Source organism: Muscardinus avellanarius (genome assembly GCF_963383645.1).
Source record: "Muscardinus avellanarius genome assembly, chromosome: 1".
Taxonomy (NCBI): domain Eukaryota; kingdom Metazoa; phylum Chordata; class Mammalia; order Rodentia; family Gliridae; genus Muscardinus; species Muscardinus avellanarius.
The window spans coordinates 177,524,970-177,541,516 of record NC_137786.1 but is presented as its reverse complement, the minus strand read 5'-3'; the positions used below and the strand labels follow the sequence as shown (position 1 = coordinate 177,541,516).

Genomic DNA, 16,547 nt, shown 5'->3' with positions numbered 1-16,547 from the left:
CCGTTGTCTCTTCTTGCAAATAGAGGTGGTGCTGCTAGGAAGCTGCTCCAGCACCGGTGTAAGACTTGAGTAGTTGCATACAATGTGTGACTCCAGATCTGGGGAAGGAGGAAGCTGTCAGTGACCGGGAAGCCTCTGGAACCCTCCCTTTGCCTTGGGAGCCCAGAATGGAGCTGCTTGCTCCCCACCAGTGGAAGTGTGTCCTAGAGCCAAGAGCCCCTGGACGAGGGGCAAAGCAAGGTAGACGCTGCTATAGGGCAGATTTCGACGTGACCTCCTGGATCTTTTAATTCACCTGCACTGGCACGAAGTTGCTGGACAGTGAGAGAGCTGATGTCCAGGCTTGACCCAAGGTCTCCAATTGCCTCATACCAGAGCTAACATCCAATTTACGTGAGATTTCACTTGAAGGACGGGTTAGTCAGTAGAGTATGGAATTGAGTACTAGGGGACTGGCATCTGAGTCCCAGCTCAATTTGTACTGGCTGTGTGGTGCTGAGCGACACGTATCTGTAAATGAGCTAATGATCCCCACTGCACAGTCACTGGGAATATTATCAGAGATAACATGTGAAGTGTCAGCTATTAATAAGAATAAAATCAGAGAACTTGGAGCAGGAAATCAACTGAAAATGGTCACCTGTCCTTGCAGCACCGTGTCTCAAGTGGGGGCTTTAAGGCAGCTCCTGGGTGTCACCCTCCCTCCACACCCACCCGGCCCCACTCACTTGGATGGGCTGCAGGTTTTACCAGTGCGGGGGCACGTAGCTGTACGCAGGGGTTCCTTGGGCCCTGTATGTTGGCATGGAAACAGGGTGTGCCCCAATCGCAGTGTGCTGGGGTGTAGTCAGCAGAGTACCTGAGCAGCAGAGAGAGAAAAGGACATCTGACCAGGCTGTACCAGAGCCCGGAGGAAACCACAGAGCACACTGCTCCCTTTCTCCATCCCCCTGGCCTCCCTGGCCGTCGCTTCTCCATTTTGTTTATCTCCTTAGGGGAATCTTTTCAGATGCTGACAGGCAGATCAATTACTGTTCTCTTTTTTTCTTTTTAGTAATACTGGGAATTGAGCCCAGAGGAGTTCTACCTCTGCACTATACCCTTAGTTCTATTTTGTATATCTATATTTTATTTATTTATTTATTGTGATACTGGGACTTGAACCCAGGAATATTCTACCTCTGAGCTATACTCCCATCCTATTTTATTACTTTTATTTATTTTTTTTATTTTTGTGGTACTGGGGATGAAACCCAGGGGCATTCTACCTCTGAGTTACATTCCCAGTCCTATTTTGCTTTTATTATTCTTTACAGGGTGTCACTGAGTTGCAAAGGGCCTCACTAAGTAGCTGAGGCTGTCCACGAACCTCAATCCTCTGGTCTCAGCCTCCCAAATGCTGGGATTACAAGCATGCGCCACCATGCCTGGCTTACCTGGCTTAGTTTATATATATATTTTTCTTTTTCTTTTTTTCTGTGGTACTGGGGGTGGAACCAGGGGCTTTTCTACCTCCGGGCTATACTCCCAGACCTATTTTACACTTTATTTGGAAACAGGGTCTCACTAAGTTGCTGAGAGCCTCACTAAGTAGCTGAGGCTGGCTTTGAACCCGTGTGATCCTCCTGTCTCAGCCTCCCAAGTATGGGGATTACAAGCGTGCGCCACCACGCCCAACTTATTTTTTATATTTTTAAATGAGGTCTTGCCAGGTTGCTGAGATCCTCACTATGTTGCTGAGGCTGTACTCGAAACTACAATCCTGTCTTGGCCTCCCATGTACTGGCATTACAGGCCTGTGCCACCATGCTTGTCACCTTTTACTTTTCTTTTCCTTGATACTGGGGATTGAACTCACAGGTGTTTAATTGCCAAACTATACCTCAGCCCTTTTCATTTTTTAATTTGAAACAGGGCATTGTTAATGCTGAGGCTGGCCTTGAATGTGAGCTCCTCCTGTGTCATACTAAGATTACGATGTGTGCCACCATCCCCGGCTGCCTTTTACTTTTTTTTTTTGGTGGTACTGGGGTTCCTGGAAGCCCTTCTACCTCCGGGCTACACTCCCAGACCTATTTTTGCATTTTTATTTGGAAACAGGGTCTCCTAAGCCAGCGCGCGGGGCTAGCTTTGAACCTGCGCGATCCTCCTGTCTCTGCCTCCCAAGCGCGGGGATTACAAGCATGCGCCACCACGCCCGGCTTGCCTTTTACTTTTGATTCTTCTCTTATGCCGAGTAGTCATTGCTGGCTCTATGGTTCAGTTATGCTCCTTAGGGCAGGGCTCTGGTGTGACCTATGGATACCTGGTGCCCAGTACCTTAAGGACAGGATGGCACTGGTATCTGGCTAATGTAAGTGGCAAAATAAAAGCCAAATGCCTACTCTACCCCAGCACTCGGCATCCCTCTGACAGCGGCCTAGTTGCTTCTTTATAACCGGGGTCTGTACAAGCTAGTCACGACCCTCTGGTCTTTTTTGTGTCTGTGTGTGTGTGGTACTGGGGATTGAACCCGTGACTGCTCTATCACTCAATTACATTTTTGGACTTTTTTTTTTTAAATTATGAGATACGGTTTTGTTAAGTTGCTGAGACTGGCCTCAAACTTGAGATCCTCCTGTCTCAGCTTCCCAAGTACCAAGATTACAGGCGCTCTCCACCGTGCCCAGCTCCCTCTGGTCTTCCTTTGCTCCTCATGGGAACGCCCATGTTTCTCCCTAGGTGTCAACTTCTTCAAAGACCTTCCTGAAACTGCACTCCCCACCCCCAGCCTCTGGAATCCTAGTCTGCCCTGAAGGGGTCTTCAGGATCTCCTGCTTCCCTCATCCCTTATAATTAATTATGGGGCAGGCCTTTATGCTCCTGCAGGCTAAATAACATGGCCCTGTGCCCTCTTTTCTGGGTCCCCTGTTGCTGCCAGAGTCCTGGTCAACACCTCTCCCCTGAATTGTAGCCACAACCTACTTGGTTCCCACTGCAGCCGAAGAGAAGGCACCACCCCCGCCGCCCCTCCCACTGCTTGAAGCCCTTTGCCAGCTCCCTCACCTGAAGTTAGTTTGAGAATTTTTGCCCCCTTACCCTTGACTATGCTGCCGCCCCCGCTTCCAGCCTGTGTTCCTACGTGCGCTGGTCCATCTCTGTTGAGAACGTGCCGCCCTCGGGGTCTATCTACCTCCTTCCCTCTGCTTAGCCTCGCTCACTCTTTAAGTCTTCGCTCAATAGCCCCTTCTGGGTGAAATCTTTCTTAGTCCTGCCATAGACTTAGGACCCCTCTCTGGCTCGCCCCGGCATAGAATTTCCCACACTGTGCTGCAGGCAGGTTCAGGCCGGTTCCTGGAGGAGAAGAATAGATGCTGCCCTCACCTGCTGACATCGCCATGGTGGTACCCGCCACCATGCCCATGGCCACGCCGTTGGTCCTGGGGGCAGCAACAGGTGCCGGGTAGATGGCAGAGGGAATGCTGTTGGGCTGGACGACCGTGGTGTGGTGGATGACATGGGGCTGGGCAGCGTACACCGGCTGTGTATAGTAGGCTCCCTGGCGGAGAGAGGCTGAGGTCACACAGGCTCTTGAGAGGCGGCAGGAGACAGAATGGGGAGTGGGTCTGTCTTTCCCAGACCCTAAGCGCTGGGGCAAGAGAAGCACTGGTCCAGGGACACGTGGTGTAGGCCTCACCTGGAGCTCTGCTTTGTCTTACTACACAACTGGGTCGGTTCGGTGCTGGCTCTGCCCTCGTCTGAATAAGGCTCTTCCCCCATGTTGCCTTGCTCCCAGGCAGCCCTGATGACTTGGTGGACTAAGAGCCACTCCTTTAACCCTAGTTTTAAATTTATGCTTTTATAAGCTACCTAAAATTTAAAGGTAGGGACTATCACCAGTTTCTAAGCGTGCAAATGGGGCCAGTGACTCCAAGAGCACCGCACACAGGTTGAGGGATCATCAGTGGTAGCAGCTGACTGAAAACTGTGCAAGTGCCAGGGGCCTCACGCTGAGAAACGTCACCAATGAGAGCACTTCCCAAGATGTCTCTTCTTAGCTATCTCCCCTTAGACCAAAAGGTGAGGAAGGAGATAATGGCCTGAGGTGACTTCCTGGATCACATGGTTGCTTCCTGTTGCTACACTCCATGGGCCTTCTGAGCCCTGGGAACTGAAAAGGGCTGCTGAGATCATCCTTGTGTGTGTTTGGGGGTGGGGGGCATGAATCAAGGGATTCTAGCTCTGAACTCTATCTCCAGTCCTATTTTATTTTTATTTTGAAACACGGTCTCACTAGTTTGCTAAGAGTCTCATTACTTGATGAGGCTGGCCTAGAACCTGTGATCCTCCTCTCAACCTCCTAAGTACTAGGATTACAGGTATGCACCACCATGCGTGGCTTTCTTAGATCATCTTAACTCAGAAATTCTTGTATCTTTCCACTAAATAATAAGAGCCTCGATGCAACCCCTGAGGTCTGACAGCACAGTCAGGACAGCCTTCCTTAAGGGACAGAAACTAATCTCAAGTGTCTTTTCTTTATTTAAAGTTGACTTGGTGCCTCACCACTCTGGGGGCTGAGGTGGAATGAGGGAGCGAGCAGGCCGCAGGATATTGCTTCGGTGATACAACGGTGGCCAGACCCATGAACTCCCCTCCTTTTCACCTCACCCCACCCAGGCTGCAGAGGAGAGGCAGGCCCAGACCTCCTGTGTGTACCTACCTGGGCATACAGATTCTGCTGGGGGTAGGCACTTCTGATTGGATACATGGCCGTCTGATAGGGGTTGGGTGATGGGGAGTAGGGGGGTGGAGCAGTATTGCTCTGGGTCGGTGGGACCTTGTACGGTGTTCCTGCAGTATATCCTGTATGAAGGAAATACGAGAGACATCCAGTTAGTTGGTACAACAGCATCACTGGAAGGCAGCAGGTCCTAGTCACGATCCCCAGGCAAAGACGGGCCGAATCCAGGCTGGAAACACAAATGAGAACAAACAAAAGAGCAGGGCTCCATCAGAGAGCCTGGCCCCAAGGCGGCTCCCTCAGGCCTGGTGCACAGGGCTGCATGCATGATTTCTGGGCACTTTCATTCCTCTGGGCTGTAGGGACTCTCACTATGAAGAGGCTAGAACCCAGCTGGTTTCTTGTGGGGCCCTTTCCACTGTGGTACCTGGGGTTCTGCAGTGTCTGTGTGAGAAAAGGTAGTGTGCACAGATGGAAGCCCCTCAACCCACGTGCTCTCACTGCCACTCTATCTTCTGGCTTTTTGTCTTCTCATGCCAGAGCATCTTCTGCTGCAGGCTTTGTCTCTCTGTCTTGTTTTCTTCCTAGCTCTTGCCTTTCTTTTTCTCCTTCTGTCTCCCTTTATGGGCTTCCCTCAACCATGTTACCCCGCTCCCCATCAAGAATGAATGTGAAAACTCCACATAAAACATCTCTCAGAGATCCTCAACTTCTTGATGTTGAAAACTGTGCTTTACAGAAATGGCTTTACTTCTCCATCTGGGGCTTGAAAAAGGTAACTTCTGTTCCAAAGGCCTGAAGTCAGGATTCACCAAGATTCACATTGACTTGGAACCTAGGCCATGTCTGTACCTCAGCAGGACAGAAACCAGGCCCCAAGAAGCTCACAGTGGGTCATGCAAACAAACTGTGCTGCCTTGAGAACATAACAGAGACCTTATGTTTATAGGAAGAACTTGAAACAGTAGCCCTCAGGAACAAGATCAGGTCCTTATAGAATTACCTTATCATCTTATAGATGATAAGAATAGAATCATCTTATCAAACCAGGTGATCATCAAGTGACCCCAATTCTTTCCTTTATATGAACAGGTCTGGAAGCTCAGACAGAGCAAGTCTTTTTAGGAACTTCTTCTTCTCTCTCTCTCTCTCTCTTTTTTTTTTTTTTTTCAGGTCTGGGGATGGAACCCAGGGGCATTCGACCTCCGAGCTACGACCCCTGCCCTTTTTATTCTTTATTTGAAACAGGGTCTCACTAAATAGCTGAGGCTGTCCACGAACTGTGATCCTCTGGTCTCAGCCTCCCGAGTGCTGGGATTACAAGCGTGCACCACCATGCCCGGCTTTTAGGAACTTTTAAACACTGCAAAGTCTTCCTTGGAGTTGAAGGAAGGGACAGTGCCCAGGAAACTGGGCTATGAAACCCTAGTAGCAAGATGCTGGGTGGCTTCTTCCCTGTGGTCCTGTCCTGGGTGGGTCTGTCTGATGATGATGAACCTCTCTGGGCTTTAATTCATTTGCCAAGAACCTTTTTAGCTCCAAGGGATTATTTCTGCAAAAGCAGAATGGGGGGAAGAGGGGCTTTATTGGAAGAGGTGACATCTAAGTTTCAGTTTGGTTTTCTGTCTAATTTGGTCTAGTTTCTGGGCCTTAATTTGTTATTTTGTGAAACAGGAGGCTAAGAATAAAGATCTTTACCTAAACTAAAATTCCACAGCTTTAGAGATCCTGGATTCTTCTACCCTAACTTTAAGAAAAAGCAAGCTACCACCAGGGCAGATCTCAGTCCACACCACAGCTTTGGCTTGGCACTTCCTGCACAGATGACTCAAGAGGACGTGGAAGCTGCTGTGCCACAGAAGGTGTCCTGTCCTCTCCCCTGGAATCGTCGTTTGTTTTCCCACTTGCAGATCCATAGTTTTTTCCACAGGAAATGGTTTTGTGGTCAAGTTTGTGTGGGAAATAAGCAGCAGTGAAGATGGAGTGGAAAGCATACATTCAAGAGACGGCAACGCTGCTAAGTAAAAACTAACCAGAAGTGGAAGTGGGAGTCAGCTGAGGGTGAGGTCTGAAGCAGACTCCTCAAGACTTCTAGGCCATGGAGCTAATCATGAGATGTGGTCATGAGAGAAGCATACCATGGAGGAAGACAGAACCCGGGTGTGTAGACAGCTAGAGGAGCCATCTGACCAGAGTGCTTCACCCTGGAAACCCTGTTTACTTCTCTAGGACACAAAGGGGGTTCTCCAGATGAGTATGTTCCTGGTGTGCACAACAAATGATTCCAAGGGTTTGAGAAGAAAGGACAGGAGACAAGAGAAGTGAAACTCTAAGGTCCCATAATTTGTAAAGTAGCAATGAAAAATATAGAGGTTTTTTTTTCTTTTTTTTTTTTTTAATTTCCAGCCAGGCGTGGTGGCGCACGCTTGTAATCCCCGCGCTTGGGAGGCAGAGACAGGAGGATCGTGCAGGTTCGAAGCCAGCCTTGCTGGCTCAGGAGACCCTGTTTCCAAATAAAAATGTAAAAATAGGTCTGGGAGTGTAGCCCAGAGGTAGAAGGGCTTCCAAGATCCCCAGTACCACCAAAAATTAAAATTAAAATTAAAAAAATAAATAAATAAAAATTTCCATACCCTGAATGGTCTTTGAAGTGATAGGATCAACTGTGAATCTCTAAAATAGGGATATATAGGAGATTGTATTTCCCAAATTTATTTCCCAAATTTATTTTACCACAGAATCTTTTATTCAAACTATTAACATTCAAGATAGGCAAACTCTAGCCCATGGTTCTTTGTAATTGTAGCTTGTTTAGGTAAGTACAGGTTTAATGAAACACATCCATTATGATTGCTTTCCTGTTACAATGTTAGTTAAGATAGTTGTTTATGGCCCCAAAAGCTAAAAATACCTCCTATTTGGCCTTTTATATAAAAGTTTGCTGACCTCTGATATAAAGGAATAAAACAGAGTGTGGAGGGGCTAGAGATACAGCTCAGTGGTCGAATACTTGCCTAGCACGTGTGAGGTCTTGGGTCTGATCCCCAGCATTACAAACAACAACAAGGTAAAACAAACTGTGTGGAGAGTCCTGCCAGAAAAGAGAGCATCTCTTTCTATGAAGAAGAGTAGGATACCTTGAATCAGAATATGCCGATCTCTAAAAGTGCTATGGCACAGAGCAGTGGTTAAGGCAGTCTGAAGAGAGACTGACAGCCTGGGTCTATACCCCGGCTCTGCTACTTAATAGCTGCGGATTGTACCATCTCCTTACCTGAAAAGCAGGGGTAGTAACCTACTCCCTAAGGTTCCTGTGAGGAAGACACTGATTAAGTGCAAAGTGCTTGACACACTTGCCTGAGATATTGTAAGTGCTTCATGTAGGGCAGCTATTATTTTATCTCTCTCACTGTATAGAGATAGTAAGCTTCCTGTATTGGGAGTATGCAAGCTGAAAGTGGCCTCAAGACTATAGGAGGCAGAAAATTAAACTTAGACATTGACTCTAGGACTCTTTAAGTTTCTAAACTTCTGTGTTTAAAATACTATGTTTTGCCGGGCGTGGTGGCGCATGCTTGTAATCCCTGAGCTTGGGAGGCGGAGACAGGAGGATTGCGCAGGTTCGAAGCCAGCCGTGCGCGCTGGCTTAAGAGACCCTGTCTAAATAAAAAGTATAAAATAGGTCTGGGAGTGTAGCCTGAAGGTAGAAGGGCTTCCAGGAACCCCAGTACCACCAAAAATAAAAATAAAATAAAATAAAATACTATGTTTTTATAATTATTTAAAGTTAACAAACCAACAGTGCTCTCATTTACTTTATGCTTCTGGAGAATGTGCTCTGGAATTTTCATCTTCCCCAGGGAAGACTCACCGCCCCTCTATGCCACACCACTCCTCTATGCCACAAGGATAACCAAATTCCAAGTGCCGGGACTATCACTCTGAGGAAAACAGAAAGGCTCCAAGATATTGCGGTGGAATTTGGTTTCCACGAGCCTGGCGTGGTGGCGTATACTTGTGATCCCCGTGCTTAGGAGGCTGAGACACGCAGGTCCGAAGCCAGCCTCAGCTACTTAGTGAGGCTCTCAGCAACTTAGTGAGACCCTGTTTCCAAATAAAATATAAAATAGGTCTAGGAGTAAAGCCTGGAGGTAGAAAAGCCCCTGGGTTCCACCCTCAGTAACACACACACACACACACACACACACACACACACACACACACACGAATTTGGCTTCCACATCTAAGAATAACCTTGTCTGAGAATGTCTCCCTTTCTTCAGGTTATAAAATGAGACATACACATACTTAGAATACAAATCAGTAGCCAAAACATCCTTGGCAGCCAAAGCGAAGCTGATGTGGAAGGCCATGCTCGTCTGTCTAGACAGTTCGGGATGGGAGAATCAGAACTGAAGAGCTAGAAGAGATCTTGGAGATCTCCCAGACGAACATAAACATTTCACAGTTCAGAGAATGAGTAGATACTAAAAGATGATGAGCGCCCTGGGGACACTTCCTCTAACCACAGCAGTTCTCAAGATTACCATTTGTGCAGAAGGATCTTACATGAGGTTGCAGAAATCACCCAGGGCACCAGTCCAGGCTCCTCCAGAGAATCAGTTCCCTTCCTCTCACGAAATATCCTCATGTGGATTAGATAATTTCAGAAGGCCTTTCTGGTGTTCATATTCTAAAAGCCTTTATGTATCTCGATAGAACTCTTACCAGAACATTATTGCATAGGACTTTCTACAACTGGCAGGTGATCCTGTTGAAATTCTAGGGGAACACTGAAAATTTCTCTGGTTTTATATAGCTGGGCTGCCTTAAATATCACAAAAGTCAGAATTTGGTTTTCTTTTTAATTTTTTTGTGGTACTGGTAATTGAACTCAGGGGCATTCTACCTCTGAGTTATACCCCAGCCCCATTTTATTTTATTTTGAAATAAAGTCTAACTAAGTTGATGAGGGCCTCACTAAATTGCTAAAGTTGTACTCCAACTAGGGATCCTCCTGTCTTAGTCTCCCAAATTCTGGGATTATAGGTACGTGCCAACATGCCTGGCAAAAGTCAAGGTTTATTACTTTGTTCTATGCAAAAGAAGCTGCTGGGTTTTTTCTGGGTTTATTGAAAACATTTTGTTTTGTTTTACCCAAGCAGAATTAGACTCGATTTAGTCACTGAGGCCTAAAAGGAATTCTGATTCTGAAAGTTACAGAATTAGAATTTGAGGATGGTATCATTCATTCATTCATTCATTCATTCATTCATTCATTCATTCATTTTGCAGTATTGGGGATTATATATGCCACTGAGCTATCCTCCCAGCCCCTAAGTACTGGGGTTTGAACCCAGAGGCATTCTATCTCCAAGCTACAACCCCAGCCCTATTTTATTCTTTATTTTGAAACAGGGTCTCACTAAGTTGCAAAGGGCCTCACTAAGAAGTAGCTGAGGCTGGCTGTGAACCTGCAATCCTCCTGTCTTAGCCTCCCAAGTACTGGGATTACAACCATGCCCAACTTGTTTCTTTAAGAACATTAGAGACTTGCATTCAACCCTCTTCTCTTCAGAGGAAAAACCCAGAGCCCAAAAGGACAACAAATTTCCCCCAATGACACTGTAAATCATTGTGGAACTGAGTCTCCAGTTTAGGGCTTACTATGCCCTGGGAAGAGCTCTTTCTGAGTTAAAGGTCTCTGTAGTTTAATCTTGGGCATTTGGTATATTGGCCCTGTCCCCATTTAACTAAAGGCAAACTCATGAGAGAAGAGAGGAATTCGATTGCTAGAAGTCCCAGCACTGCCTTACAAAAGAGGCTTTGTTTATGATGTCTGTTGTTTGTTTCAGGCTTCTAATCATAATTTTAGTCTCCATCAAGTAGGATAATAGAGTGTATACATTAGCAGGATAAAACTCTGCAGTCCTCTCTTCAATCTTTCTCCCTTGCCATAAATCTTTTTTCAGTTACAGAGCACTACCACTTTCAAAGGTATTGATCCTCAAATCACAGATGCCTTTTAGACTAATAGGTTTATTGATCATCAGATTTATATGTCTGGACAAAATAAAGCACTGTGTCTGTATCTTGCCTTGACCCCTAGGTATCCTTGTTGGTAATCAAAAGAGAGAGCACTGAAGAAGTAAATGACCTAATTACACTCAGGCTTAGCAAGTGTTGGTGAAATTAAAATGAATTTGTCAAAGTGCCTTGAATTTTCTATTAGAAGCAACAAAATTTGAATGCTAGGAGAAGCCCTTTATAGGTATGAGTGGGTCAGTCAATCCCAACTCCATTAAAAAATTATACAGATTCAAACATTACTTGCTTAAAGGAAAGGGATAAATTCTGGTCCTATCCAGGGTCTATGACAGCCTGTCTGGGAGGGTGAGTGGGATGTGGTTTATGGGACATTTCAGTGACACTTCAGGGAGCCCTAATACAGTAGAAGGCATGGACCTTCTGATTCTCAAACTGCCCAGCTGTGGAAAGGGCTGCTTCTGGAGGGAATGAGCACTCTCTCTAAAGAAAAGAGCAAAGGCTCTGGCTGGCTACTGGTAAAGGCAGCTAGAGAGGAGGTCACTGCAGGGTGGAAGATATTGATACACAGCTCTGAGGCAAGCGAATCAGGAATCTAACAGACACAGAGAACCTTAAAGGTGAACTAATCCAGGCCTCTCATTTTGAAGTTCAGAAGACTAACGACCAAAGCATAGACATGCCTTACCCAAAGCTACACAGAACCAAGTCTAGAATCCATCTCTTTGGGTTTCCTCTCTAGGCCTCTTTCTGCTATACTATATAGTATCTATGCATCTATGTCCATATGTGCAGGTGTATGACAGAACAGGTGTATGCCAATTTACATATATATATATATATATATATATATATATATATATCCATATTTAGCATATATAGCCATACATATATGTCCTTAAATAGAGCCTACCTGGGGTATCTGGAAAAACTATCTCTATGACTGCCATTCCTCTTTGTGTGTGTATGTGTGTCATGGGAGATTCAACTCGGGGGGCATTCTACCACTGAGCTACACCCCAACCCTTTTTATTTTTATTTTATTTGGAGATAGGATCTTGCTAAGTTGCCCCAGCCTCAAACTTGCAATGCTCCTGTCTCAGCTTCCTAAGTACTGGGATTTAGGAATGTGCTACCACCACCAGCCTGACATTTCTTTCTCTCTTTCTCTCTCTCTCTCTCTCTCTCTCTCTCTCTCTCTCTCTCTCTCTCTCTCCCTCCCTCCCTCCCTCCCTCCCTTTTTTTTTTTTTTTTGGTGGTACTGGGGTTTCTGGAAGCCCTTCTACCTCCGGAATACACTCCAAGACCTATTTTTACACTTTTTAAAAAATCTTTGGAAACAGGGTCTTTTAAGCCAGCACAGCTGGCTTCGAACCTGCGCCATCCTCCTGTCTCCTTCCAAGCATGGGGATTACAAGCGTGCGCCACCACGCCCGGCTGACATTCCTCTCTTTAAGAATAAAATCCACCTCTGAGTTTCAGCTATCAAACCAGAATAAAAACTCACCAATATAACTTTATAGGACTACTGTGTTGATTAAATGAGAAGGTGATTATGAAAGCCTATTATCCAAAAGGTAAGCTATGTTGTATAAGCTGCTGATGACATCTAGGGGCAATAATAACAAGGAGAAAATGATATTGGATGTTGTAAAGAAAAGAAAATATAATGAATTCTTCTAGTCTACTTAGCATGCTAACAATTCACTGTAACATCCCACTAAGGGCTTGTCTAGCTCTTGGTACAGTTTGGCAGGTAAGTGCTCACCACAACCAAAGTCAGCCATTCCTCACCTGGACAGTTCCCTCAAGGCACAATGGAGTCAAAATGCCACTCAGTGATTTCTAAACACCGGTCCTCATCTCCTTGGTGGAACCACTTTGTATTAAAACTCAGATGTAAAGATGACAGCACAGTCACCCAACTGAGCCTGGAGATGAGAATGACCAATCCGATGGGCTCACTGGCTTCTGTTCCCATACATACTTTGCTCCAGTAGTAAAGACTCCACTGGGGCAGTTTCTCACATGGGGCAACTTTGCCTCCAGGAGACACTTAGCTCTGTTTGGAAGACATTTTTAGTCATCACAATGGCACTTTGCTACTGGCACCTAGTGGCAGGGGCCAGAGGCACTGCTAAACATCCCACAGTGACCAGGACAGCTCCCACAACAAAGAATTATCCAGCCCAGATGCTAATAGTGCCAAGGTTAAGAAACCCTGTATTCGAGGATGATCTTTCCTAAACAGGAAGGCCAAACTTTTGCATGGGTAGGAGAACCTCTTAAAACATTTACATATGAAATTTCTTTTTAAATTTTCTTTCCTTTCTTCTTAAGAAACAAATCAGTCTCAACCAAGGGGGAAAAGGTAGGGAGGAGACAGGCTGTATTTACTGAAAGCCGCAGAGGATGCTTGATAAGTTCGGTTCTCGGTCCCGGTGTCCACTGGGAGGTGGAAGGTGCCTTCAGTGCCACAGGAAGACGAGTTCTGTGGCCAGGCCTGTTTCATCAGCAGAGTGGCTTAAGGGAAGACACAAGAATGACATTAGACAGAAATAAGAAGTGGGTATCACCAATTACAGACACAAAGCAAGGGTCTTGTGCTGGACAGAAACAACCCAAAGAGCCTGTTCAGACACACAGAACAATTCAGCCTTTCTGAGATGGATTAATTGTTTGGAGGAGTGCTGAAATGAGCTTTCAAATGATCTAAAACTGAGGAAATTGGCACTTATGCTGATAGAGTTGGAATTTTCTAGGCAATGCTAAAATTATGATGCTTATGACTACTGCCTCCTTCTACCCGACTTTTTGATATAAGGCTCTAGTATATTTCCTTAGCCACTTTTTCACTAATAAGGGGCAACATGAAAGCCTTTGAGCTGCCTCCACCCCAGTTTTGTCTGAAATTTCATTTGGAGGTATATTTAATAAGTTGCTTTCAAAGAGAAACTCACAAATAATTACCACATTACACAAACCTTGTTGTAATACCATCTCCTCAAAAGGACTGAGCTGTGGCCATTGCAGCTTAGAAGGCACAGGGCACTGTGGCTGCACACCTACTCATCCAGTGGGGCACTCCTTGCTAACTCCTCCTCCTGGACATCCAGCCAAGGCCAGACAGACGTACTTTTTGCATAACCCTGCATATCTCCTGTTGAGGTGCTACTGGGTGTCCCACTGAAGGTATCTCCTCATAAATTAGAGTCCATCCTTTGGGCCATCATGAAAATAAATGTCAAACTTAGGGTAGGTATGAAATAGAGATGAACCTCAGTTTGAGATCTGTAGAGACTTCTCTAGATGACCCAAAGCTCAGCCTGGGAAATTTGAAAGATAATACTATATATGGATTATAAGTGGGAGTGACTAAAAAAACTTACCTTCCAGGTATCCAGAGGGGAAGGAGAGGAAATTGGGCTCCAAAGGGTGGAAACACCTAACTTTTTTTTTTTTTACTATACTTTCAAACACTAAAGGAGAAACAGTCTTGACCCAAATTTCTACATATGGTGAAAAGAATAATTTCAGCAATATCTTTTCCAATTGAATAAGGTCTTGGGAATCTTGGATATGGGATGTTTTAAAGTATATTAGCAGGAGGTGGGGTTGTATTGACAACTGTCAGATATACCTGAAACATTTTAACAAGGCACTAAAACAAGGTAGCAGAAGTATGCCAATATACTCTAATTCCACTAAGATAGCTTACCTTCAGAGAGATGCATAACCTTGTCTGCCTGCCTGGGTAATAGTAAATGTCCTTGTTCCTTCAACTGCAGAATTACTAAGGCTAGAGGAGGCCACGGACGCTACTGCTTTTGCTAACCTGAGGCTAGAAGTGCAGCTGTTATTGGCTGGCTGTGCTTGCATTAATGGCCCGCAATATTTACAGCAGATGCCGAGGAATGAAAAGGAAACCATGGGCAGGAAACTGACACTAAAAGAAGAATTTTGGCAACAGTAATGGAGGCCCAGCAGAACTTCAAGCAGAGGCCAGGGCCTTTGCTGGATATCCAGAAGTGGCTCTGCAGACACTGCAGGAGGAGGGGAGTCCATTTTAAACAACTGTCTTGGGTTTCTTTGCCAGGGGCCAGGGTGCTGGTATGAAGGGGATTAATAAAGTATCCAATTAGTGTTGAAAAACCTTATCAAGATGTCTCTAAATTTAGAACTTGATATTCCATGAGGCTGAAAAAGTCACAGCCATTCAATATGATTCCCTAAAGAGTTAAAATGTAGTTCTGAGAAGTTAGAGTAAGCCCATACCCATAAGGCCTCACTGGAACTCTACCAATGAGCAGGGGATCTAAATTTGGCTATACGAATTTGGAGAATTTATAAGTTCCAGTTTTTTTCTTCAACTGGTACATATCTTGCCATAATTTGTACCATAAGCCAAAGGTCTGACATTAGCCTGAAGGACTGTGTGACACTTAAAGTAAATCAAAATTAGTCAAAGCGTACTGAGGCCTAACAACTCAGCACTGAGGGGAGTGCCACGGTGGACAGGAACACACGTGGGTCACAGCCACTGCACACACGGTACTTACGGTCTAGCTGGGGATGCAACACAGCCACACGCCAACCAGGGAGTGAACAAGACAGCATGATATGTAGTAAAACAAGGTTGCAGATTAACCTGGAAAGAAGCGACTTCGACTGCGCCTTTGACTGTCTTTCCTGGTGTTCCCTTGAGTTAAATACTTTTCTGAACAAAGGGGCATTCTCTTCTGGTTTCATTGCAGAGAAGAGAAACAGTATTTTCTGTGCTTTCTCTGTATATTTGAATACTTAATAATTTAAGTAATTGGATAGGTGTGAAAACCTAAAAATCAAATATTGTCAACTTGACCTTCCTCATTAGTTAGCGGATCCTGCTCTTTCATGTATAATTCTAAGGTAACCCGTTCAGTTCATGATAGCAATCAGGGCTTAGTTGTGGGATGAAGAGAATACCAACTGAGGCTTTTAGAGACATGCTGGTATAAGAGGCTGCTCTGACAAGCAGGCCTGTTCTTGGATGCCAGAAGGGAACCAATTCCTAGAAATGTTTCACATTTTGAGTGATAGTTACATATAGGTGTATTATATGGGAAAATGTCATTAAGTTGTACTTTTAAGACTAGCGTACTTTATTGTGTATGTGTTTTCCTTCAAGTAAAGAAGAGAAAAAGAGAGAACCCTTGGTGGTAAAGGGCCCCAGGCCCACCTGCAGCAGGCTGCCCACATCCAGGTGCTGGGTTGTTCACATCCCTACATATGGGAGCCTCACACCCTCTGACACTTGAACAATCTGTTAAGCACACTTACAAAGAGAAGAGGCAGCAAGGGACCATCATCCTGAACAATGTACTGAGTCAGGAAATCTGAGTTCTTCTAGCCTGGGCTCTACCACTTATTAGCTGTGGGACCTTGGGCAAGTCACTTACTTTTTTCTTTTTTTATTTTTATTTTTATTTTTGTGGTACTGGAGATTGAACCCAAGGGCATTCTGCCTCGGAGATACATCCCCAGCTCTATTTTTTATTCTTTATCAGGGTCTCACTAAGTTGTAGAGGGCCTCACTTCCTTAAGTAGCTGAGGCTAGTCACGAACCTGAGCTCCTCCTGTCTCAGCCTCCCAAGTACTGGGTCTGCCAGCACACTCAGCCACAAAACCCTCTTTCTGAAGAATGGTGCGTACAGGCTACAGTTTGAAATCCTTATTAGTACTCAAGAACCCCAGGATCTAGTTCTGATAATCTCACTAGTCTCTCATCATTCTTACCCTC

At 45.3% G+C, this 16,547-nt stretch overlaps 1 protein-coding gene across 3 annotated transcripts in view; it reads right to left on the bottom strand.

Annotated features, from left to right (window-relative positions):
- Positions 1-746: 746 nt before the first annotated feature.
- Positions 747-16,547, bottom strand: part of FAM168A (family with sequence similarity 168 member A) — a gene marked incomplete at both ends in the record, with an annotated part of 66,219 nt that continues 50,418 nt past the window's right edge. For 2 of the 3 annotated variants that reach the window (XM_080700188.1, XM_080700186.1), the window contains 4 exons: positions 747-859; positions 3,364-3,538; positions 4,703-4,845; positions 13,166-13,291. In XM_080700188.1, coding sequence (XP_080556314.1) covers positions 747-859; positions 3,364-3,538; positions 4,703-4,845; positions 13,166-13,291 — 557 coding nt within the window. The remainder of the gene's footprint in view (positions 860-3,363; positions 3,539-4,702; positions 4,846-13,165; positions 13,292-16,547) is intronic. The other variant, XM_080700187.1, reaches the window with a different exon arrangement.